Here is a 25861-nt window from a genome sequence, read left to right as displayed (position 1 = left end):
GCACATATGAGGACAGCTGGACACATGTGCACAGACATAGTATGATTCTTGTAGGTTGTGTAGGGAGAAACATATATAATGGCCTCTGATATGCAAGCATTAAGAGATACATTTACAAATACACATGTCTGAGTCACTGGCTACTTGGTATTCTGTTCGTGTGCAGAGAAGCCATCTCACTTTTTATATCATAATGATTATTAGGAGATAGGGAAAAAGCCAAATCTGCATGTTCAATTAGTGACTGTGCGATGCCAGATAGATAATACATGGGACTGGCTAATGTCCTTGCTTCTGAACTTCTTCAGCCGTTTTCTGTTTGAAGCCAGAGCAAAAGAAGATGAGGACAGAGATTTCCCTCTGTGGGAACACAACTGTTGAGCAACATTTAATAAGCTGGTCAAAAACACTCTCCTACCGAGAGAGACTATGCTTTTAATGACCATTCTGCTTCCAAAGTCTCAGATGTGCTGCTAGATTGCTTGCCACATAGCAGACAAGGCAGCCATCTTATTAATAGCAACGCACCACACATGCTGCAGACTAGGGAACAGAAACCAAGAGAGAGAGAAAACTAGAGAGAGAGTCACACACACGGACACATGGAGAGAAAGTGTGTGTCCCTCGCATGCATTTACTGTCTGTGAAGGCAGAGAGACAGATGGGTGCAGTGAGAAGGAGATTAGATGGAGGAGGCAGGGCAGGGACTGGGGTCTAAAAAATCCAGCCCTCATGAGAGGACGTCTAGGCCAGCCTTCACGCAGGCCAGATGGGGGAGGCTTGGTGATGGATGTACACTGTGACTGGAGCCCTCGGCACGCCCACATGGAGACAGTACCAAGGCCAGGCCAGAGGAGCAGGCAATCAAAGAGAGAGGCCGGAGGGCTAGGATGATATAGGAGGATCCAGATTATTAAATAGGCTTCAGGAGGAGCATGGAGCATCTGAAGTAAGTTGTCACCCTGCCACCAACAGGCATAAAAGGAGTCTCTGTTAGATGGAGAGTCTATGCACTGTAGGCAGTGATGACAGACTGTGTACAGTAAGAGTGGGAATACTGTCATTAAATACACCAACGCACCAGGGAGCTCCAGAACAGTGTGTCATCGATGATTTACTTTTTCTTTTTTACCTGCACCTCGTTATCCTGCATCTGAGCAGCAGGTGAAAGGAAATGTCTGTGTGCTAGTGTGCTAGTGTGCATGTGTGCTAGCAGACATGTGAATCTTATCCTGTGTTATCATATCCGACCCTATTAAGCTCCAGAATTTGAACACATCGTATTCAATGTGACACCACTGCCTCTATTTCTATGAATTGAGTATGAATTTTTTATTTGTGAGCAAGTTGGACAACAAAGTCAAATGAAGAGATGAGGGAGGAGCTATGAGGCATTGTTTACAATATTGCTTCTTGACTTAATTTCCATTCAGACTGCAAAGTAGAGAACTCAATATAAGACGCTCTTCCAGAGATGCAACAGTCTGCTAACATGGAAGGAAAATCATTACAGAAATCCATTACTAGAGGCCACCTGAAACCAGGTGTGCTCATGCCAGAGTGTATAATTCATTTGATTATAGATTTTTGCATCAATTTTCACTGCTATGTGAATCCAGACGCTTTGATTCCTTTCTTGTTTATTGCGTTGTCTTGGCAACAAGAACATCCTACCAGTTTTCACTTCACCAAAACTGTAGGAGAAAAGAGGAGAATGGGGAGAGGAGGGGAGAGGGTACAGCTTAGGTTGTGAAAGCAGGTGCAGAAAGACATTTCTTTACTTGGATTTCCTGTCACATCCTGCAGCCCACTCCAGTCCTAAACTTTATATAATTACAACAATCTGTGCTCCGAAAGAGACTGTGTGAAATCTGATTGCCATTGGTAACATTCGCAGCAAGAGTCCTGGCGTGATAGAAGACTTCCTGTTTCAATTTCCTAGGATCCCTCAAGTTTTTACTGGGTCTTTTTTTTATCCTATCAGTGGGGCATACATTTCCATTCAGGGAAAAAACAGACCCGGTAATATCCAATTTACTGGGAGGCAGAGGAGATGGTTTCACTGGCAGTATAATAACATGCTACATGGAGCGTAGCATTATGGAGTATGAATAAAAAAGGCATTTATGGTAAAAATTCAATCCAAAAGCAGTCATCATTCATCGGAGGAAATCAAGGCAATTAGTAACACTTTAATGCAAATTGGAGAATGCAAAACACATCACAAATCCCTGGCACTGTAATGGAGACTGAAGACGAGCAGCTCAAATGACCTCTTTCAAATGCACGTTGGTCTGCTAATCAAAAATCAGAGAAGAGAGATTCTACTCTGCCTAGTGATGAGGAAAAGCATTGTGTGTGTATCTGTGTGTTTGGTGGTCGGGTGGTTCCAGTTGTGCTACTTAATAGTTTCCTGACAGCAGCATTGCCCAGGACCAACCCTCTAATGCAAGAGTGATTTCTTTAATGTAATTCACTTGCAACATAATGTGCAGTAAAAGCCCTGTGTTACATTTCCAACCATGTGTGGCCAAAGCAGCATGTTTGTGGCTTGTTAACATGTTCACAAGCTGGGAGCACGTCTGAATGTAAGGATTTCTCATTTGGAATATTACCACCACATAAACAACGTGTTGAAAAAAACATAAACATTGCCATACAACACAAACACCTTAATGTCCTGATAGCCTGTCATGTACAAAGCCCCGCTATCAATTAAACGTGGACACTGTCAGCTTTTAAATGGATGGGTGAATACGTGACTGACTGTAATAATTCTAGGTTACGGATGATGCTGTGTCCATTAGGCTCTGCAGGGTGCAGTCTGAGCCTGACAGTCATGGATGGAGCTCAAAGCAAGCATGAGCAGAAGCACCTCTTGCAAGAACTTACCTACAAGCAGTGGGACTCCATCTTAATTCAATGATGCATTAGGGGAACACGAGTATGATGAGGGATGTTTATCGCATGTCCAGCTCAAGCATGCTTGCTGCATTAAGTATGGCCAACATGAGCAGTAAATCATCATGAAGCAGCATTAAGGCAGTCAGTAGATAAACAACATTGCTTAGAAAGAAAACAGCAAAGAGTGCCATTTAGCACAACCACAACCAATAACTGTCCTTACATGAACAGCCAGCACATCATGTCCTTTTTTCATATCCTGCTTACAGGGAAAAAAAACATAATACCTACATGTTCAGTTCTGACATACAGTAGCAGGGATACTAGAAAACCAGCAGAGTATCACAAGACCCACATGTAGAGGTTTGAAAGCCACTGTAGAGTTTCAATTTCCCGATGGGAATGAATATCACAATCATTTAAATGCAAACACCTGCTCCTTAAACATTCGTTATGCTGTACAGTAAAGTAGAATACATTACTCAATAACTCTTCCTGCATCGCCAGTTTCTAATATCAAGCAGCATACACGCCATCGGGCATGAGCTCCACAGCTGTATCACCCATCCCCCACCCACCCTCTACTGTATTGTACCTTCAGAGTGGTGGGAAAGGGTGAGAAGACTGACGCAGGAAGCTCCGATCCCAGAACCGAACACAGTGATGCGATTGGAGTCTCCTCCGAAGAAGCCGATGTTCTCACTGATCCACCTTAAGGCCTGGATCTGGTCCAGGAGCCCATAGTTCCCTTTAGCCGCCTGGTCACCAGTACTGAGGAAGCCTGTAAACACACAGAGATTAAGAGATTTAAAACTAGAGAAAGCTAATAAGATAAGTCACATTGTTGTACTGGATACTGAAATGTGCACTTGACCATAAAAGAAACAACAAAAAAACAAAAACAAAACAAAGTAGGGCTAAAGGTTATCCGCAACGATGAACCCAATCCCAGTTTTGTCAGAGGAACCATCGAGCCGGGTGACAGCAGCGGTGAAATCATGACTTATTAGATGACAGGGTTGTTGGTAAAATAGGAATGTGTGTGACCACATGTCATCTGTACCTTATGGGAAATCAATGGTATGTCTCCCTAGGTGAACACCCATCATCAGATATATTGAGCAGGCCTGATGAAAACCTTACGGATCTATGAAAACTCGGACAGAGTGAGAAAAAGAAGTGATAATACGATTTACAATCATTTCAATGCAGCAAAAAAGACTATATGGACTTCACCCTTATTACATATCCTATCAGAGTTACCATCTTCTGCGGACACATTTCGATTCCCTCACATACCTTCAGTTGAAACACTCACAACAGGTACTATCCTTGTACATTTCACTCTGTGTCTATGTAATCTGCTATACGATGTCTGAGTTGGACGGGGAGTTTCTATTGGGTACATCAGAGCTCGTGTTAACACACCACCCTTTCCCAGCTGCTCTCAGGGGCCTAAGCCCTGCTGAATGATGGGTAATCGAGAGTCGCGGGAGAAGATCAAAGGCAAGCAATCCCTGAAGTCCCCACGGTGGACTCAGTGTCCATCAAATCCATGAACATGCATGCAAGGAGACAGCTGGGAGACATGCATGGAAAGCAAGACCCCCCCTTCCCCTTCCCCCACCTCTCTTTAGTGGCAAAACCGTTGAACATTTCACAAGCTATAAATGTGTTGGTGGTGAATGCTCGCAAGCCTCCAGTGATGGTCCTTGTTTCCAACATCTATTTCATGGTCTATGCCTCCATATAATGATGAGTACACTGTGTTTAAGTCCTAAGGGGGAAAAAGGAATAGTTTTGATATCAGCAATGCAAAACAAAAAGAGAGAGAGAGAAAAAAAAAAGATGACTCAGGTCAGCACAGCGATGCTCACTTTAGATAAACACAGATTAGAAAGCAGCTGCTCTGGGCTCATTGGCAGTTTATGGTATATGTACAAAGAACATAAGTCTGATGATTCCTATTTTCTCTCTTTGTGTAAATCAGGGACTATAGAGGGCGCAACCTCTTGCTCCACCCCCAACGGCACTCTCGCCTCGCCCCGAGTGCCTGTTGGCAGCAACAAAGAGGGTGGGCAGGAGAAAGGCCGGGCCTGATCATCGATAGGAGAGAGGGGGTGGCACAGGAAGCAAAGCAGGAGACAAATGGATCAACAGATGGTCTCCTTCAGATGCATCCCTGAGGATGACAGAGCAGCAGGGCACATGCAGAGAGAGAGTGAGTGAAAGGGACAGGCAGAGGAACAGAGACAGACAGAGAGAAGAGAAGGCAGGGATTGAAGAGCTTTTCCTTTTCTTTTTCCTCATACGGCTCCTCCTTGTGTTCCGTCATAACTAAAGGACAACAGCTTTTACAAGCCTCTCGTGGGTGCTGGGGAGAGAGGAGACGCGACTCTCCCAGAATAACCCTCATTTGCAAAATGGTTCACACTTCACCAAGTGTATGTCAGATGGGTTATGAAATGTCAAGAGACCGGCATGTAAAAGGGATTCTGAGCAACTGCTAGCCTAATTGAAAAGATATAGTAAACATTATCCATTTGACATTGTAATATGAGGCATTACTAAATAACAAATGTAAACCATTAGAGTTGAATACCCAGCCAGTGGTTTAAAACTGTTAGAGGCCCTATTCTATGGCACGTTTTGTTTAGGTGAGCCTATTCCTCTGCATCTATAAATGAAACTGGTCATTAAAATGTAGAGGTGGAATCCAATATCTTAGACAACAAGACAGGCTGAAGGCACCATTTAAAAATACATCTAATATAGCTGCTGGTTATGTTTTAATTGGAAAGGTGACAGAAAGTATTTTCTTTGGAAAGCAATTAAGATAGTAAAAGTAATTGTTTTTATGCTTGGCTATTTCTATTTTTACATTTATAGCAGGCCATTGTCTTAATGTTCATGCTCTAGAGGTGTTTAGTCTGTTTTGTTTTATGGCTGTTTCTTAATGTCCATCACCTATGAATCACCTCCAGACTTTCCCTCTGCTTTCCTAGAATAATACGATAGAGAATCATTTGCATACTATTACTCCAACACACAATCTGATTACTTAAATAATGACACCTAATATCTAGCTTTACTTTTCCAATGTTCCCAACCTCTTTACTCGTCGGGGATTGTGTTATAGATTTCAAGATCTAGCAGATGATACCTGTCTGATCAGCGCTGCGTGGGCTTTGGCTGCACATGAACCGCGATGTGCAGCGCTCACAGCTCACACCTACACAGGACCTTGGGAATCTGCAGCTCAGTGCCTCTGAACTATTTGGTCAGGATGGTTACGCGCTTGACTGCACTACACTCAAGCTGACACTCAGCCAAGACTTTTAGGTGCAGCTTTAAAATAAGCATTTAATTATAAACTGTAATCACATAATATCCATCTTTGTTAGCTGTCTGTTTTCAAATCAATATGCAAATTCTCTTTTAAATGATCTGGCCAATTAACTCTGGCACAACCGGTACATTGTCTCAGTCAAGTTAATTCAACAAACATAAAATAATTATTAAATAACAAATAGTTCTGGTTGATCTGATACTTTGAAAGTAAAGTGCTCACAAATTAATTTGTACTAATTGAATTTTCTCAGTGCTCCATAGACATTATTAAGCACGCCTGTTGTGAGTTCTGTAGATTAAACGTGGGATGCCTTTTCAACTGAGTCTCAATAACTGAAGCCCAAGTCTTATACTTACAGGAATGTCATATATGGTTTGCCTAAAGCCTTCTCTTACAAAACACAACATTGTTTTGTATATACAGCTGAAATGGTTCAGTGGAAAATGTTTTATTTTGACAAACGAAAAAGGAACATTGAGGAAGGGAAAATGCCCCTAAGTTGAACTGCACTGGAGAAATGAATCATATACTGTAACTGAACTGAATCACGTGTGCCAATTTATTTAATAAGATCTCCAGAGAAAACTAGTTATACATGCATCACTTACAAAAGGTCATGTCATGTCCACAAATAACATTTCAAATTGTCTCGAAAACAAAGATTTCCAAATGTGGAGTCTAATCTGTTTACACGTGTCAACTGGATTAGACATGAAGTTTGCAGGAGAGTTTATTAATCCCAGCATACAATGAGTTATTAACAGTTACTGTGTGCTCTTTCTCAGCATGTTAGAACTGTAATTTGTCCTGACTGTTTACATGATGTGTTTTTGTATCATGTCTAAAAGCTGTTCTTCCTTGACAGTGATGTGGTGCACGTCTACTGTATGGAGAACTGGTGTTTTCTCCTTGTGGCAGCACAGTCAGAGATTCAGTCCTGATCTCAATCGGAGTGGAAGCAGTGACCGTGGTCTGGTCACAGCCAGGTCAGGTCACACCTGTCACCTTGCATCGTCCTTCTCGGACAAAACATTGTGTGTATGTAACACACCACCCCATGCGAGGAACTTAGCCGCCCTCGTCACTTTAACATGACCTGAGGGTCAGTCAATGTATACAGCATGACAGTGTCCCCTCCTTGCGGCGCGACAGTGTCCCCTCCTTGCGGTGATTGAGCTTCAGCAATTGTGCCGGAAGCAATACATGAGCAGCAGACGCTGATGTTCAAAGACCAGGAGATCACTGCTCAAATCCACTCCATTTCCACACATTTTCACACACCAGCTACAATCATTGCATCACCTGAATATCAGCAAAACTGTTTATTTTTCTAAGAAGCCAGCACCAAGCGTGATGCCTCATAATGCATTTTGTGGCTTGATCGTCTTTTATCAATAAGCGTGTGCCACTATCTCAGTCTGAACTGAGCGTCTCCGTTAACTCCTGAGGCATGGCAGTGATTTCCTTTAGCCATGCCTCTCAGCATTGATATTGCTCTATTGATTATGATTTAAATGTCTGTTTCTTATACGGTGGGCTATAACTCACAGTGTAACGGAAAGAGGTGATGATAATGATCGCTCCGACCCCGAGACATCTCTCTTAGCCTGGTCTCCCAGATAATGGAATGTGTGTAAAGTAATGGCGGAGGGTGAGAAGGGGGCGAGGAAGGGTGAGGGGAGGGCAAAAGCTTGTTATTGAGCTGAAGAGTGAGCTTTCACAGGGACAGATGGAGGGAACGGATAGGGAGGAGTGGAGGAGAAGAGAGAAGGAGGATGGGAATAACAGCGGTGACGTAACGGAGGGAAAGTTTTTTGGGCTTTTTACTGGATTCATTCTCGCTTTTTTACTTCGTCTTTTCCCTGTTTCTTTCTCTCTATCATCCTCTCTCTCATTGGGGGTGCCAGTTAACAAGGTCGTCTGTGTCCAAACTCTCCTTTGGTACTCCCCCTCCCACCAACTCCCCCTTGCCCTCTCCCTCTATCTTTTCTCCCCTTCTCTTCTCTGGGGAAATAAAGGCCCACACAGTCACAGCCTTGACAGCCTCCCCTAAGAATCCCCCACTACAAAAGAGCTCCAACTTCCCCCCAGCTAGACCCGGGCTGAATGGGAGCCTCTGGGGTGTGGATGAGAAGCAGAGGAGGGAAGGGGCCACCCTCCACACAGCCACATAAAGGGCCTGTGTGTCAGGCTGACGATGAGCAAGGGACATACCCAGTGGTCCATCCTCCACACACAGAGTCATTCCCACAAGATTTTTCATTCTCTCTTTTTGGGCGCTAGAACAGTTCAGCATGCTGACAAAACTTAAAGAAAAAAATGAAAACAGGCTGCGTAAAGGGAAGGGGGCAGGAGGGGGCATGGGCCTGAATGAAGGTGATTGCAACTTGGATCAGTGTGCAGCTCCTGTTTACAGCTTGCTGCCCAATAGCATGGCTGAAGCGCAGCCCGATCTGAGAGCAGGAGAGGGAGAGAGAGATAGATAAATAGAGAGAGAGAGTGAGCGAGAGAGGGGGACAGAAAGGCAGCCAAGGACAAGAAAGCCTCTTTATGGCATCCTGAACACTGAAGACCATTTACCCAACACCACATCCTTGTTTCCGGTGGAAGAGAAAATAAAGGGGGGGGGGGGAGATAAGCCATACTTTTTTGATTGTCACCCCTACAAATGACTAGTTCCATATGAATGAATATAACATGATAGCAGGATCAAACTAGAAAATGGTGAAAAGGAATTTATGTATGAGTCCCTGATTCCTGCTAGCCTCTTCATGGATCAATAATTAAAGAAAATATCAGACCGCCTTGGATTTGCAACAAAGTCATCTGATGTGTCAGGGGCCTGCCCTTGAACACTGGACTAGTTCAAACTGAATGATAACGCGCTCACTAAACTGCAGGTGTTGAAAATGTCAAGTGACCAAACAGAAACCTAAATGCTTGCGTTTGAATATGACTCTCAGTTGCACATAATGACACAAATAGATGCAGGGTGTGCAGCAGGAACCAACACCGCAACTGCACTCTGCACTCAAGGGTGGTCTGAATCGGCTAATGCATGATGCTGAAGACGGATCATCATGCATACTGTGCTGCTGTATACAGCCTGAGCCACTCAAACGGAAAATGTGATTTGTGTGCAACAAAGCACTGAGGAAAAAAACCCCCCAAAAAAAACAACAAAATGTCAAGAGAGACAATCTTCGCCGCACAAACACCAAAGCTCATCTGACACGTATCTGAGCCCCTTAAACCCAGATCTCTTTCAGACAGACAAGGGCCTGTTACAGCAGACAAGGATGAAAAACAGATACTGTAAGTCAGAGCTGGTGGTGCACGTGGCAGCTGTTGGTCGTCCTGCATGTGACTTTGGGGCTGCTTAATCTGATTGTGCTATGTGTCCCGGTGGTCAGGCGACACTATTCAAGGGCTCTGGTGAACAGCAGCCCTGGCAGCAACTACAAATGAGCAGTTTGCATATGTATGACCCCTGGCATCGGAACACCACTCAATCAATCACACATCGGCTACAGCGGCTGTCGACTTTCAGTTTAGTTGCCCTCCTTCGCTTCTCTCCCGCCCTCCCTTTTACAAGTCCTCCCTGTGCTCTGTCTCTCTGATGTGTTTCCTGTCTTCCTCTGCTCTCAGTATCTCTCTCTATTCTCCATCTATGCCTCTGTATTTTTTTCCCACTCCCTATCACCTTTTCTCTTTCCTGTATTTCTCAACATATTTCCTTTTGGTGAATAGCGGAGACCGTGGCTTGTCAAAGACAGCAAAATGCTTTTACATTAAGTAGAGCTTTGCATCTCACAGCTGGTGCGGAGGCGGTTCTGCATGCTTCCACAGAGTGAGAGGGAGAGACCGGTGTTGGAGAGTCACAACTGCGAGGTTAACCAGTGCTTTGGTTCCACTTGGAGGAACATGCGGCATAGGGAGAAATTTTATGAACAATAATTAGCTTTTACTTAAGTCGGATTTTTAAACGGCTCTTATATTCAAGATCCTTTTTTTTATTATTATTTTTTTTCCTAAACAAAACTGCACGTAGGATGCTCTGTCTCACTTTTTGGCCGGTGGCTTGACGTGTTCAAAGGCATGGTGTGAAAAGTGACATCAAACCTGGGTGATGTAATCTGAGGGCGTGGTGAGAAAGTTTAGCGCCACCCAGCTCTGGAAGTCTGGGCCAGTGTGCAGTGACGCACTGTGATACCACAGAGGAGATCAGAGCATGGCTTATCAAAGCACACCAGTGGAGCAGAGTATGAGAGAAAAGGTCATAATTTAGAGGATCTTCAAAGCCCAACTCCTCCTCTCCTCAGGTTGTAGTTCCTCTGATAGCTGGCCATAATGAGCTTGGTTTTTGGTTGACCCTTCCTCACAAGAACTTGTGAAAATATGCTCAGGCAGCTCGATCTATAGCTTTTATTCCTGATACTGTTCATTTCTAAAACCATGCCAACTTTAGTTGTAAATCAACAGCAGCAATTTAAATGAACATCTGTTTTCTGGAGGTTTAGCACCGTGGTGTGTGCTGTATGAGTGATGTTTTATTTGTCTTCGGAAGGGCATAATATTTTTGGCTACAAAAAGCCGCGCCGCTGCCAGTTGAGTGGTGTTCTGATTTGGAATCAGCTCGAAATTTACAAGAAGCAAAGATTTCTTAAGAAACATGCTTTTTGATTCGGCTTATCATATTCTGAAAGCAAAGTTTGGATCTGCTCTGCCTTCAACTACAGGCAGTTAATCTTGTGTCAATGTACCATTTTCCAATCTTTCTTTCAACTGTCGACAAATCCCATGAAAAGACTAAAACCAACAATCAATTGGTCTTTCTAACAATTATTCCATCCTTGATTATGATGAACATGCGCTCTGTTTAATTTGAATCAGTCCCACACACACCATCCTGCTGCTCTAAATACCTCATAGCATGTCAAATCCACGGCTGGAAATGGTCCCTACAAATACACTATTTACTCCTGTTTTAGTAAGGTTTAATGTTACTTAATCTACAATGTTTTATTAAATTACTACCGGTAGACTACTTAAAAAAATATAAAACTAATGCATTCATGACCTATTTTTAAAGACTTACATCTTCAGTAGGATCTAAACAAGCTGGTGATACAGACAGACACAACAGTACTCCTTCAACTTTATCAAAAGACAAGCATTTTTTTAAATCCTCCAGAGTCACCGAATGCTAACATGCTAGCACATATAGGAGAGTGTTTTTTTATAACAATATGAGAATTTGAACTAAACGATCACGAGAACTGAAATCTGTACAGACACCCAAAACCTTGAAAGAGCAAGGACAGTTTGTATTTGGAACAATTAGGATGTTTATGTGTGTGACTGCATGGCTGCTGGGCTCCAGCCATGTGTGCATGGGAGAGTAAATGGGAGTGCCATGGCAGTGAGTGTGGGTGAGTGCGCAGCCACTGTGTGCATAAGTGAAGAGGAGGGCTTCCAACAGAGTGTGTGTGAGTATTTGTTTGTTTGTGAGTGTGCATGTGTGGAGCAGCGGCAGTGTGTGAGCACTCAGAGGGGGGGGGGAGTGTATGCAGTGCGGTGAGGGAGGTATGGATATTAATCACCAGGAGGAGCATGGTTCTGTGGCGCCGGGCGGAGATGGATGGGGTGTGAGTGCAGTGATGTCACCCTGACAAATGGACCGGCCATGTTGGCTGAGACTTGCACATCGCCTCTCATTTCAATTAGTTCCTCACACAGCAACCCACCTAGCCCACAATCTGCAGGTTACACACGCACAAACACAAACACTTAGGCCACAAACACACCCCCTCCGATTCCCTAACCCATAGCACAGCCCTCTAACAAGATGCACTGATCTGTAAGAATACAGCGTAGCTCCTTTAATTAATCTAACTCAATTATGACAGCACTTTTGCTTTCAATCCCAGCAGCCAGTCACTCATTACCATTCATATTATCAGCCAAACACACTGACTAGGTCTACGGCCAGCACACTAGCCAGTGGGAACTGGCAGAGAGTCTAGGTGTGTTTACGAACTAAAGACTGGGCACTGCTGGTGTGTTTTCCCACAATATCAATTTGATGAAGTGCTGGAACGATGGCAATGTGAGCAGTCGTTTGCTCCAATGGTAATAGCATGCATTTACTCTCTGATGTGGAAAAGGGCACAAGATTTGTACCAGCCATCACTGTGAGCAGCAATTGTGACAAACTGAGTTCAGGTATAAAAAGCCTAACCACCTCACTAACTGTTTATAGCCTTGTTCTTAACAGCCTGACACCACAAACTAAAGGAGCCAGGGCTGACTTTAAACTGTCTGTCACCTATGAACAAAGTATTAAGCCCTGTTTTCAAAGGTCTGATGCTAACTAGAAGCAGTAAGCCTCGTTTGAAACTCCTGCCTTTCTTCTGTGAACTTTGACACTGAAGGGCTTCACTATTCTGTGGACATTCCTCTGAGCGCTCTATGTTAAAGCACCTCTCTATCACCATCTGGACCTTTTCATTTTTTGCTTCCTCCTTCTTTCTTCTCCAGTTGATCTCTGTCTCTTTGCTGCAATCTTCGCTTTCTTCACACACCAAGAGGAATAGGATCACTAGGGTAGGCTGGGCCATGTGAGGCTGAACTAGGCTATGCAGTGCACAATGGAGCACTAAGTTCGGGATTTGACTGGAGCCTCCTGGGGCTGCAGTTCCAGCTCAGGCTTAACATCAGTGGTTGGTATCTCTTCATCTGCCTTGAAAGCATCAGGAGGTTAATACCTACTCTGTAGAGATGAGTGAGAAGGGGGAGGAACTTCATCGTGCCACAGCTTTAATTAGACCCCTCCACATCTGCATTTAGCACATTAAAGCCACTTTAAAGGTTCCACAAAATCTGGGGTTGGAGAAAAACAATAAAGCACTATACTCAGTATGAGACAGTAATGGTTAAGAGCTAAGCTTTATGATCACAGATAGAGATAATTACCCGTCAATGCAAAGGCCATTCTGTGAACTGTTAGTTAGTTTAGTTAGTTTATCTTTATTTGTTCAAGAGGGACAGTGTACATTAATGAATATTTATATTAAAAAATGTAAATTCACCCAATTGTAGCCAAAAGGCTAGTTTCCATAGGCAGTCCCTCTGTCACATCAATACAATTTTATTTATTATACAATCAAAAGAAGGTATACCACCTACACTAAGAAAAGCAGTTAAAGTGGGTGACATTGGAATGTGAATCTGCAGTAATGTGGTTTGTTAACAATGCTCGCCAACACCGAAAAATATTTGAAATGTCGATATTGGCAGTTGGATGTCTTTCTCCCTCATACAAACTGAAACCGCAAGGTTTTGTACATATGCAGAATTTATTACCTTCCACCTTGTGAGGGTGCTTGGCTTGCTTGCCTTTACATATTCCTTTGTTGATGAAACATGCCTATTCTCTCACCCCAAGAACAGTGGGAAATGAAAAATGGATGAAAAGCTTTTGAAATAGTGTGTATGATTACCATAACACTTTTACAATAGAGGGAGTGTGCCTGTCATGTATTGTTGCAAGTAATACAAAGGGCATGCACTATACAAAAGACACTTGTGCCAATGTCTTACAAAGGATGACAATATTTGCTTTATTTTCCTCCTTTTCAATTGATATTGAAGTCCTGTTTCCAGTGAGGGTCTCCATGTTCAAACAGCTGAAGTGATTCCTATTTCATTTCACTTTGCCGTTCTTCCTTTTAATCTAGCAACACTAAAGAACTAGGTTCCAGCAACAACAAAAAGGTTAGATCTCACTTTCTGTTTCATCTTGGCCTCCTGCGATCCCCAGGGACGTCTCTCTGTGCTCGTCTGCACTGTTTGGTGATGGGAGATTTTGCCAGGGCTCTGTTTGTTTGGCTTTCTTCCCCCTCCTCATCGCGCTGAAATCTGCCTGACAGTTCAGCAGCATGGCTCAGGCCCCACAGGAGCTACCGTCAGATAAAATGTCACCGTGGCTTTGTTCCATGCGCCCTATAGGCTGGCCAGATGCACTGTATACCTGAAAGCCTGAAGGCCAAAGCACAGAGCGAGAGAAAGGCAAAGGAGGTGGTGTGGAAACAGAGAAGCATCCAGTCTTGTTAATTTTGCTGCCTGTGCCATTGTCGCATTTTGTTAACTGCCTGCATTTTATCTTCATTGACAAAATCAGCTTTGATGGACAATTAGATTAGACGTTCGGACCTCAGAGCTATATGATTAAACCACAAATAAGTTGCAGAAAGATGTGATTCACCTCACCATCACTTAACAGCTTCTGAGGCTCCAACTCTTGACATCTACAGTCAAAGCTGATACATTTTCCTCTGAACAGCGGCAGCACCAGACCCAGCTCCCATCTCTGAGCCTCAGATATCTCTTCTCTCTGTTTCTCTAACGAGGCTCAAGTGAAAAAGCCGACTGGTCCTCTCACAGCCGAGCACTAGGGCGGTTGCCACTGTCAGCTCCTGTTAAGTCAGCCCTCTCTGGTTCACGTTTCAAAGAGCGCAAACACACTCATCCCAAAGGAGCTCATCCATGCTCCTTCACTCACCCCCTGACTCCCCTCACCCCCCCTCAATAAATTAATAAAAGAAGGAGCAGCCGTCGCAGGTAATTTGATTAAATACGACATCCCTGCTTTAAAGAGTGTGCTGACGGAGCAAAAAGAAGACGGGACGTTGTCGGAAGAAATTGTCACTGTACTTGTACATGACCCCCACCCCCGCAGCTCTGCTCCACTCCCTCTCTATCAGCTGAGCATCACCACATACTCCATTTTCCAAGGACATCTCCGAGTGTTATTAGATGAAAAATGCTATATGCTCCAGATTACTAGGCTTGTCAGTCACCTAATTTGATGCAATCCCCACCAGATCTCTTCCCTTAATTGAGTTTCTTTTTCTTTATTTGATAGCAGACGTTTATGAGTTCATATGTCTGAACCATGGCTGCATGCTGCATAAGCCTATGGGCTTATCTGGGGCACATGCTCATACTTTTCAAAACAGACATAGTGTAAACAACAACATGAGCTCCGACATTTGTTATACACCAAGGACATAAATGTAACCAATTTCTTTCAAATGTGCTGAGGGAATAGTATTAGCATTTTAGAGAAGAAAAAAAAACAGCAACTTAATACAAGGATCCAAACACTAAATGTTCATATTTTACTTAACACGGTTACTCAGTAATTGCAATATTGTTATCAAAGCAACTGAATCAGCGTGAAAATTTATTTCACTGAATATACAGTATAGGCTATACGGTATATTCCCATTTTCCTCTGGAGAATAGTTCATCTCTTTCTGTGTTTATGTCATCCCTACTGTCTTCTCTTTCTCCCTCAGGCTTGAGAGGGCTGACTAGAGTTAGGAGGGATGTATCGAGCTAAGACTTATGAATGGAATGACAAGCTATGTCAGTCAGAGGGGAAACCACTCATTATACAGATTGCTTTGTGGTGGTTCTGGGTAGTCAAGGCCAATGTCACCCCTCCTCAGTCTGGCCTCAGCCTTTACTGGCATCACTGCCTGTCTCGCAGCCCCTACTCGCCATATCCGAGCTGACACACTTTGTTGTTAACTCTGTATCCGTCAGAGTCAGTTTGCCTAGAGGTTACAAGGGTGGATTACCCAACAACAATGCCAATAATGGGAAGAAAACAGACACGTTCTAATGGAAGCGAGGATTCTGAATCTTATTAGCTGGACATCTTGTTTCAGTCAATGCTCCAGTAGCCCCTCTGGCTCTATGATAGCATCAGCAGCAAACAGCTAGCAGGTGCAGAACAGAAATAAAGCCAATTGCGTTGATCGAATCATCCCCCCGTTCTACCACCCCACATCTATTCCTTCACTTGAGCGTCCACTAACTGGCTGTGCTATGGATAATGCTCTCTAATGTCTATTAATGCTCTCTGCGGTGCTATCAAGGCATATGCTGATGACAATACTTTCCCCTTGTCTCCGACAGGTTAACTACATTGCAATGGCTCCCATGTTGGAGAACAGGTGGTTAACTGCTCTTCCTGTCTCTCGCTTACGATAACTGGACCAGACTGTGTGCTGTGTTGTTGCTCACTGTTAGTGACATCCCTACCTGTAGCTGCTGAAAATCCTGCAGTATTGCTACCTGCAGCTGCCTGTGTAGTGAAGGTAAGTTTGTACAATATTGAGCTCCTGTGTTAAACCTTATCTCGCAGCCTGAAAATCCCTGATTCTGCCCTCTGGATTGGCATGGGGAGCAGCTCTGAGTGGCAGGCTCCTGCTCTAATTAAACCAGCATAAGCATTAGTCCCGCGTGTGAGCAGTTTTCATAATTACCCGCGCAATTCATTCATTATTTAAGTTAACGAGATAGCTCGGCGGATAAACATACAGTGGATTAGAGGCCTAATTTGGGAAAATGCCATAAAGATATTGGATACCTGATGTTTTTTGCCCCAGCCACCTGTAAAGCTTCTGGATGATCAGGGATCAGAAATAATGACTGGATATTTGGTCTTATTAAGTTAAAAGTGTCTGCTGGTGATGTAGGCAAACACAGAAAAGCACTCTTATTGCAATGTCTATTAAGTTCAAATGAAATGTAAGTATGACCTTTCTAAGCTGCTTAATTCAGCTAAATTGGCTCCAGAGGAGGCTAATTTAGCCTTTTACAAGATGGGCAGAGCAGTGGTGCCACCAGCAAATGGCACTGGGCCCTGACTTGTTTGCACAGAAAAATGTGTTAGCTTTCTATTTAAAAACTTTCCTTTTTCTTAAAAGCCCCCCTCTTCATCCCACCACCCCAACCCCCAAACTACTTATCCTCACCCAATTGCTGATATTACCATTATAATTTTGACCACAGCGGTATTGTTAGTAAATGTAAATAGGTGTTTACATTAAAATGCAAATGCAGTGCGTGAAAGCATGCAGTCAGCATTTTATAATCCTGCATGAAAAATGTAACCTTAGGACGTGCATGCATTTAGATGCCAGAACTGGGATACCAAATCATACCAGGCTGTACTCAGAACTGAGGCTGGGGAGATAATTGATACTCAATTCATATTTAAAATGACGGGGGTGGATGATCAAGTTAGACTGGTGTGATACAACTAGATTATTGAGTCAGAAGATAATCTGTTTTGATGCAGCCTTTATACCACTTATGATAATTCATATAGCTCCATATTCTCACTCATACATAACAGCTGGATCCACTGATCACAGGCACAGCTTGAGTCATCCCGCCTATGCCCTTCCATATTTAATGAAGAAAATACAAAGGTGAAACACCCTCCATTTGTGTCGTTGTTGTCGGGTGAAAGCCTTTTGAATCCAGCTCTTGTGATTTTGACGTTTTATTCAAAGAATTACATGGTTCCTGTATGATTCAGGAAAAATAGTTAGGTTTTAGTTTAATTTGCATAACAGCATTTAAAATTGCACATCACTATTTTTTAAGTTGCATATCACGTATCAATTTTTAAGTTGCGTATCACTATTTTTAATGGCCAGACACTTTTAACAGTTCAACTAATATGATCTGTGTCATTGAGTTTCTGTCGCTCAGGAATCCATATCCATTTTAATCCTTGTCATGCATTGTTAACTTGTTTACTGCTATATTAAGCACCAGATATGCTGCCTCAGAGAGAAGTATACAGCCTGTGGCAATTTTGCTTCAATGAAAGCATTAGGCTCACAGCAGTCTTACAGGAACAATGAATTCAATTACACATGTGTTTTTGTGCACGCTGTGGACTCTGTATTTTTGATTTCATCAAATATTTATGGAATACGGGGGTTACTCTCATGGGGTATATTTCTTACATTTGTACATGCTGCACTGTGCATATGTGAAATCATGGCCATGTTTGCATTAGGCTTAGCTTACTTGTAGCAGGTTTACTGTTCATGCATTTGTATTGTCAGTGCAATGTTTGCAGCATGGCTTGCTGTTGACTTAAGGACTACTCAGTTTGGGAGAGCAAGATTAGAATATACTGTATAAAGTAAAAGACTGAAAATCTACATCACTGTTGCAAGTGTAAAGCAGTTCAAACAAAGCAGCATGCATGGTGCTTCCAGCACAGAGATATCACATCAAGAATCAGACAAAAGCCAGAGTAAAGCCACATCTTCTCCCTCCACTGTCAGGAAATAGAAATAGTATTACCACACTTGTAACTGTGCTCCAGTGACCCAGAAACACATATTTCTAATTGTTCTAGCTGGCCTCTGGGGCTTCCTTCACAAAGCTATGACCTCTTTACAATCAGACCCGAGCGCATGGCCCATCAGGATCCAAAGGAGAGCCCGATTGAGTATGATCCCCTCAGGCACGGGAGCTCTCCCCTGAGCAGGCAACTCCAAATGCCACCTCCATGTCTGTCTGTGACTCATGTTTCATGAGGCTTAACAGACACAAGAGCTTGTGTGCACGCAAACAACCGACTCACAAACACACATTTTGCACCTACACGCACAAAAGTCAAACACCCTCAGACAGCTCTATTTGTTCTCCCCATCCCCTTGAAAGTGCACCGAAGACCAAACGAAAGGAGAGATGGACTGCGTATGCTTTTTCAACCTTTCTCCTTCCTGGACAATCTAATAACATCAGACCGCGGTGATGCAGCAAGGTCGCCCCTGGTCCAAGGTCACTCTCTGCTAGGTCCACAGTTGAGGAAGTGCGCCGAGAGGAGGGGAGGGGAGCGGTAAGCACACGGCCAGCTAGATGAGATCAGATTCCAGATCCACGAGCCCTTCTGATTACAGTCTAATACATTTATAATTGAGAGTGATAAGGTCTCTGCCATTTAAAATGTTGCAAGTGTGCTGTTGATAATTAGTGACCCAGGAGAACAGACAGCTTTTTTCCCCACTGAGCAGCGAGGAGCGGGTGGTGCTTGTGATGAGAGCTGATGTTGCCAAAATAAAAGCCACCTAAACAGTTGAGAGATGAAGAATTAGGCACTTATCAACTCTGATCTTATCAGCGAGTACGATTTGAAAACAGACACAACTTCTGCGCCAATGCTGTTTGGGCCTTTGAAATAATAATCTCTATATTTTGGAAAATATTATCCATTAGAGTCCTCTCTATCTGTTTTCTGGGGGACATGTCAGGGGCTAATTGTTAAGAATTGAGTTATTGAGCTGTATGCCCTTCTACAGCCCCTGAAGGACTAACACCAATACAAATAGCTTCCAAACACTATTGGAATTCCACTGGAGTACCCCTGACTTACCCCAGCCATAATATTGTTCTAATAATTGGAGCTCACAGGCCATCAAATATCATGCCGGTTTGTTCAATTGATTCAGACAGGGTAAGGAAAGGGGGAAAAAAACACGCATTTGCAATTTCCCCATTTGTAATACGAAGAGCATTTCTCCGCAATGTTTTTAATGATGGAAAATTCTGCGAGGCGAAAGCATTTTGTAATTTATCCTCTGGCTAACTTTTATGTAATATGGTATGCGGAGCTGTTAGGGCTTTGACAGGACTACAAACAAGTACACATGCAAACAGTATGCACAACTAAGCTGTATAATTTGGCTCAAAGTATAATTCTGAAATTTCACCTCCCTACAAATGGAAATGCCTTGGTAAGAGCGGCACCAAAACATTGTAATTGGCTGTATGATATAATCAGGTAATTTGATAGGATTCATTGTGATAGTGCTCTATTCAAATTGAATAGTTGACAGAGCAGAAGTGGGGTGTCAACTGCCTGTTTGCCACATTCCGCGGCCGTCGCCGCAGCACTGAAATGATGAGAGCTATATCACAGCCCATCACTAAAGGCAGTGGATTACTTTTGTGGGAGACTGCTGACTTGGCACGCAGCAGAATGTGGTTGAGTGAAGTCAAGTGGCAGAGCCGGGTGATAATGAAAATAGTTGTGATAAAGATGTAATGGATGTGGGATAGGGGTAAAAAACATTCATGAATAATATCATAGGGAAGGTGTGAGACGTGGGTTGACTTGGTCTGATTACATATGGACAATCTGCACCTTAAAAATACATCCCCACCGACTCACTTTGCATACGCTGCGCTTATCACCTTCCAACAGGACGGAGGCAGCAATGTGTCCTATCAAACAGTTGTCGTTCAGAAGTGTTTGAACATGTTTTAAAGCATTTCAAGTGCAAACTGAGTTTAATTAGAATGGCTGCTGATTAACGCCGCTGCGGATAAAGATGAGTGTCCAAAGACTATCAACAGTGGCTCAGCCACAGTGTGTGCCTCTAGTCTGCCTCAGCTGTAAACGTCAAATTCAAGAAATGGAACAAATGTTGTCGTATGAAAGACAGTGTGGCTATGGGGAGTAGATGAGACTAATCAATAGAAAAGAAAATATAGTTGACTGTTCAGTTGTATTTTTCTCAAAGCATGGTACATTGCATTGTGGGTGTGCATCAGTGCAGCACTAAAGAGGGATATCCAAACCTTTTTTTGTTGTTGCTGCATTTATGAGAAATGTTTGTCAGTGGATAGAAGACACACATATTTTTGTATTTTATTTTTGTGTGCTCTTTCTCAGATTGTCTCAGCAGTAGCTAAGTACTATAATTGCTGCGTGTAAATGTGCTAACTAGCTCTGCATCCTTCGTCCGTGCTTACCGGTATACAATATACCCAAAGGGAAGCATGAATAATAAAGACTTCAAATGACAGGCACACAGCAGGGTTAATGATAAAGGTCAACTTGCCAGCATGCAGCCAGTGAGTGTAAAGGACAAGTGACATGCGGTCACAGCTCACATGGGCTCTTGGCCAATATAAGTGAGCAGGACCCACAATTCTCCGGAACCAGATGAGAGTTGTTGCTTTGCAGCGACCGTTCCCAGAGCGGCTGCCATGTGCCACACACTTCACTGATGCTTTTATTAGCCTGCTACGTTGTGTTAGTGATGACAGAAACTAATACAGTTTGATATGGGAAAGCATAGCAAGGCTAATATCTGTGTAAACAAAACAGGAACAGATGAGACCTCAGAATATGAGGGGAGAAGTGCTGGTACAGTATGCTAGTGAGGTTGTGGATTTTCATTAATAGTCTCGCACTGCAAAAGAGAAGCAGGATATTCAAGAGCAGTGACTGTGCTATTGAAAAATATCACAGAGAAAGACAGAGACAGTGCTCCAGAGGCCCAGCGTCGGTTTGACAGGCAGCTCCGCAGAGAGAATGTCAGCCAACACCTGAAGCCATGCAACTCCAACAAGACATTCAGGATTTATCAACACATTCACTGCTATTATTCATGAGAAACTGGCATTCGGCAGCACCTGACGCTCACATCAGTCCCGCATGATATTTACAAGAATCCCTTGAACTTCTTTTGCCTGTGAGGAACAAAGCCTCTTTCTGTTTTATGGACTAATCTCAATTAAGCCCTGCTGTTGATTACCTTGTTCACGGTTTCTGAAAATCTATACAGAATGGACACTGTAAAAAATACCACAATGTAAGCCAAATCCAATAGCACAAGTTCTAAAAGAAAGTAATTATTTTTATCTCGTCTTTTTTTTAAATAACCATTAAATTGAATTATAGTGTCTGTAACATACTATATAAAAATCACTTTGTGCATTTTATTTCTGTTATATTATAAGCTCAGTATGTCTGTGGCTGCTGTGAGCATATATTTCATGTCGAAAGGTGGCGCAGAAGAGAAGTGGTGCAGCAGATTTGGAACCCATTCGGAAGAGTGGAAGTGGACCTGTTCACCCTCAAAACTACACCCACTGCCTGCTCTGTTTCTCGTGATGATTCACCCCATGGTCGAGGAGGCTGCTTTACGCCTTTCCTCCTCTTTGTCTCATTCCCTTCTGCTGGAGAGAATGAGGACTTTGGTGACAGACCTGAGGTTCGGCTGTGATTTCACCCAGTTCATGTTCATGTTAATAGGGCTGGTATGGACGTCTACTCCACACAGCTGGGATCAAGAGGGTCGAGGCAACTAACCTATAGCCGGTTGGGCTCAGTGAGGCAGTCTGATGATGTGTCATCGAACTCTGCCTACTGTAACCATCGAGTCCAGTAGAAGGAAAGGCCTGTATAAGATAGAACGAAGGTTACGATATTGTAACCCTAATTCTATAAGCACAGGCAGCTATGGACCCTACAACTCCTACACCACCCACTGAAGTGATTTCAGAACGAGAACAGCAGCTAGATGCTTCTTTTTATACAGTATGAGGCACACGTAATTGGTAGGCGTGTCCTGAACGGCTGGCTACATACATAGAAATTTCAGTAGGCTAATGCGTGCTTGTGAGGAGAGTGTTACCCATAGAGTCCAGCAGAGAGCTCCATCTGTGCTTATCGAACCAGGGTTATAATATCGTAACCTTCTGTATCAACCATCTGTACTATACTTCCCATCTGTAAGCTGCTTTGCCATGTAATTTCATTTCTCTCCTTCAGGCCGCTGTTACATACATAATTTCTTTTGTTGTTGCTGCTGTTTGCCCACATAGGAATCAAAATAAATCAATCCTCAGCAATACACTGATGGGAAGATTTGAATTCTGGGCATGACGCACGAAGGCAGGTCAGTCAAGATGAGATTCAAGTGTGTAGCTGTGCGCTGCTATCAGACCTCTCTGTACTGTCATAAGGATTTTCTACGTGAACTGAAAATGTGCAGCACTGGTGCCTTGAAACTGATATTTAATATTTTCACACTGAAGAAATAAATATGGGACTTGCTCATTATTTCATAGAATTTCAAGTAGACAACTGTCTGAACACCATTAAACAAATACCTTATTCAAGCAATCAAAAATGCTGGTGACTTTTCTGTCCGTCTAACCTTCTCCATAGACGAAGTTGCATTTGTTAAACACTGAAAAGATAAAGTATATCACTGTTAAATTGATTGAACTCTCAATAACTCTCAGAATGACTTTTACAAACACAACTATCTGACCCCCTAATGCTTAATGATGCTGTGAAATCTACATTTGCAATGTAATCTTGAAGTCTAAGTAATTATTAAGGAAACAAAAAGATATTCTATTTATATGATGTTTTTGGTTATTTTTACAAGGTCATTTTCAATTGTACCTAAAGGTTGGTTGTGCCTCTGTTCATACTGGGTGATTAGTTTTTCTTAGTTATTCCCCCTCAGTAGCCACCATTCATCTCTTCTACACATTGACCTCTGAGTCATATATTGTAAACTACCGTATCTGACTTTTTCTCAAGCAAGTTGTCAAGTTTTTTAAATGACCTCTTGCAACATGCAAATCACCTCTCACTATCACTATCGTGACTTTGTTGCACTCTTCCACAAAGGTCAAGGTGGACAATTCAGCTACAAAACATGTGACTTTAATACTGTAGACCAGAGTTTCCATTCTGTCTCCTATCAACAGTAAACACTATTCTCTTTTAACCATGACTACAATTTTCCCTTACCTTAAAAGTTTGAGTTGCCTTAAGTCAACCATTAATTGATTTATCAGTCATAACGACAATCTTTCCTTACCCTTATTCAAGCAGTTTAGTGTGGATTTGACCAACCAACATTTTCATAAAAGAGAAACTAATCAGATTCATAGTATTAGAATGACTATAGACAACCACAAAGTTAAGAGTACACTTCCCTTCTACTACCTGAAATGACTGAAAAAGTTACATAAACAGAAGGCAGAGAGGTAAAGGTAGTGCCCGCAGGATTCCTTGTACGCTGGCTTACAACAACAAAGCTCTTCTTCGTGTGTTCTAATACTCTACATTCCTCCAGAGTGTTTCCTCCTTCATGTGCATGAAAAGAATGGATGAGCAAAGGAGATGGTGGAAAATCCCACTTGGATCAATTTTATACCAATCAAGGCCTCTAAATAGTGAGAGAGAAGATGTGGTTGAACTAAATTGGACTACAGCCATGGCTCCTTTTAGCTACTGTAAGGATATATTGCACCTCTGTTTCATAATGCAGCAGAGACTTATTGTATTTTCTTCATGGCGGTTGAGAGGAAATGTCCTCTCACACATTTGATAGACCTCCTTTGGGTTATGATACATTTAAAACCACATATGACCCCATAAAATTAGCTCTCCTAGGAGAAAAATAGTACTTCCCTGATGTGTAATATAGGCTGTCATGGTTATATTGCCACTTATTTGCTTACTACTGTTCTTTTGTGGATACTTTACTTTAATAATAAGCACTGGACTGAATATCTGGCTTTGTATTCTGCTAAATTAACAGCACCTTTATCATTTGGAATCTTTCTCCAAGCTCCAAGCTGTCACGAATAAACTGTCTGAACAGCCATATTTCTCACCTCTGTCCTATTTTAATAATACTAAACTCCTACATGAGAGGTGTGATTAAAAGCATTGTGACCAGACCTTGTTCACATGCTGTCCCGCCGAACCTTCCTCCCTCTAATTTGTGCAGTTCCACCCACTGTACCAGTGCACCATAGGCTGTTATTTTTTCCCCCTTAGCTGGGCTGCCCACTTTAATCCATTATCCCAAAATGTCCACCTACATTTACTTAGCAATCTCCTTCACTACCACCTCAAGTGCCACTCTTTACCGACCACGCCCCCAGGGGTCGTCACTAATCCAACCTTATTCTCTTTCCTGTTCCTCTCCTCCTACTTTCATCAACAACCTGCTCCTCACCCTCTTCACACTCCAGGCTCCTGCCTCTGTGAGCCCCTCTGCAGCAGCACTTTGTGGTGGCAGCTTTGGAAAGTACCTCCTACACATGTGAGGATTGCTGACCTTGGTTGTTAGGCTTGGCCGCTGCTATGATTAATGCCTCTACAAGACAAGAAGCAAGTACCTCTACTTGCCCGGCCAATATATATCTTCTTACACACATCATTCCTGTCACAGGATACACCCCATGATGGACAAATCTCAACCCCCATCCTTGCTTTTGCTGTACCGGCTCTAATCGTTCCTTTCCATCCTTCACAACACTACTGCAAAGGAGTACAAAACTGAAAAGGGGGGCAGGGGGGTTCAGATTCATACACTTTTTTTCCTTCTCTGAATGATCAAACGTGCCGCACTGGATAGGTGTACATGCTGGCTTCCGTTCGATAAGGCTGTACGTATTTTGCCCTAAGGAAGAAGAAGCGCCTGTGTGTTTTTGGTTGTGAAGTTAAAAATCCCTCAAGGACAAATGCACTAAGAAGAAAAGCTGTGCTGCCATTAGGAGCCTCATACTCCCTCCTAGAGCAGAGTATAAAGCAAAACAAAGCATTCAAGCAATGAATCACCACAGATAGATCTTTCAGGCACCATAAACAAGAAGCCCGATACGAGTCGGGAATAGACTGAAGTTATAAAAAGTCTCAGAAATACAAATATTCACCTTTGAGTATACAATACATCTTGCCGGTGCCATCCTCTGACAGAGTGATATTTGTTCAAAGACTTAATACAATGATATGTACTGTTTTCATTTAATTGATTTTCAGCCCCTATGTCAATATCTCGGTGGAGAAACAAAACAGTAATTTGCAGTTCCTATTACCCAGACTGCATTGTTTTCTCTCAGGCATTTTGTGCCTCTCAATATATATTAGTTTGGTAACGCTAATGATTTTGCATTATTTAG

General features: G+C 42.8%; 1 protein-coding gene across 6 annotated transcripts in view; it reads right to left on the bottom strand.

The window, feature by feature from the left end:
- The window catches only part of nlgn3a (neuroligin 3a), an 89601-nt gene that overhangs the window by 37069 nt on the left and 26671 nt on the right, over positions 1-25861 (bottom strand). For all 6 annotated transcript variants that reach the window (XM_062425313.1, XM_062425310.1, XM_062425314.1 and 3 more), the window contains one exon: positions 3500-3685. In XM_062425313.1, coding sequence (XP_062281297.1) covers positions 3500-3685 — 186 coding nt within the window. The remainder of the gene's footprint in view (positions 1-3499; positions 3686-25861) is intronic.

Source organism: Scomber scombrus, chromosome 9 (assembly GCF_963691925.1).
Source record: "Scomber scombrus chromosome 9, fScoSco1.1, whole genome shotgun sequence".
In the NCBI taxonomy this organism is placed as follows: domain Eukaryota; kingdom Metazoa; phylum Chordata; class Actinopteri; order Scombriformes; family Scombridae; genus Scomber; species Scomber scombrus.
Note: the sequence above shows the minus strand (reverse complement) of the source record. Positions and strands in the feature narration are given on the sequence as shown.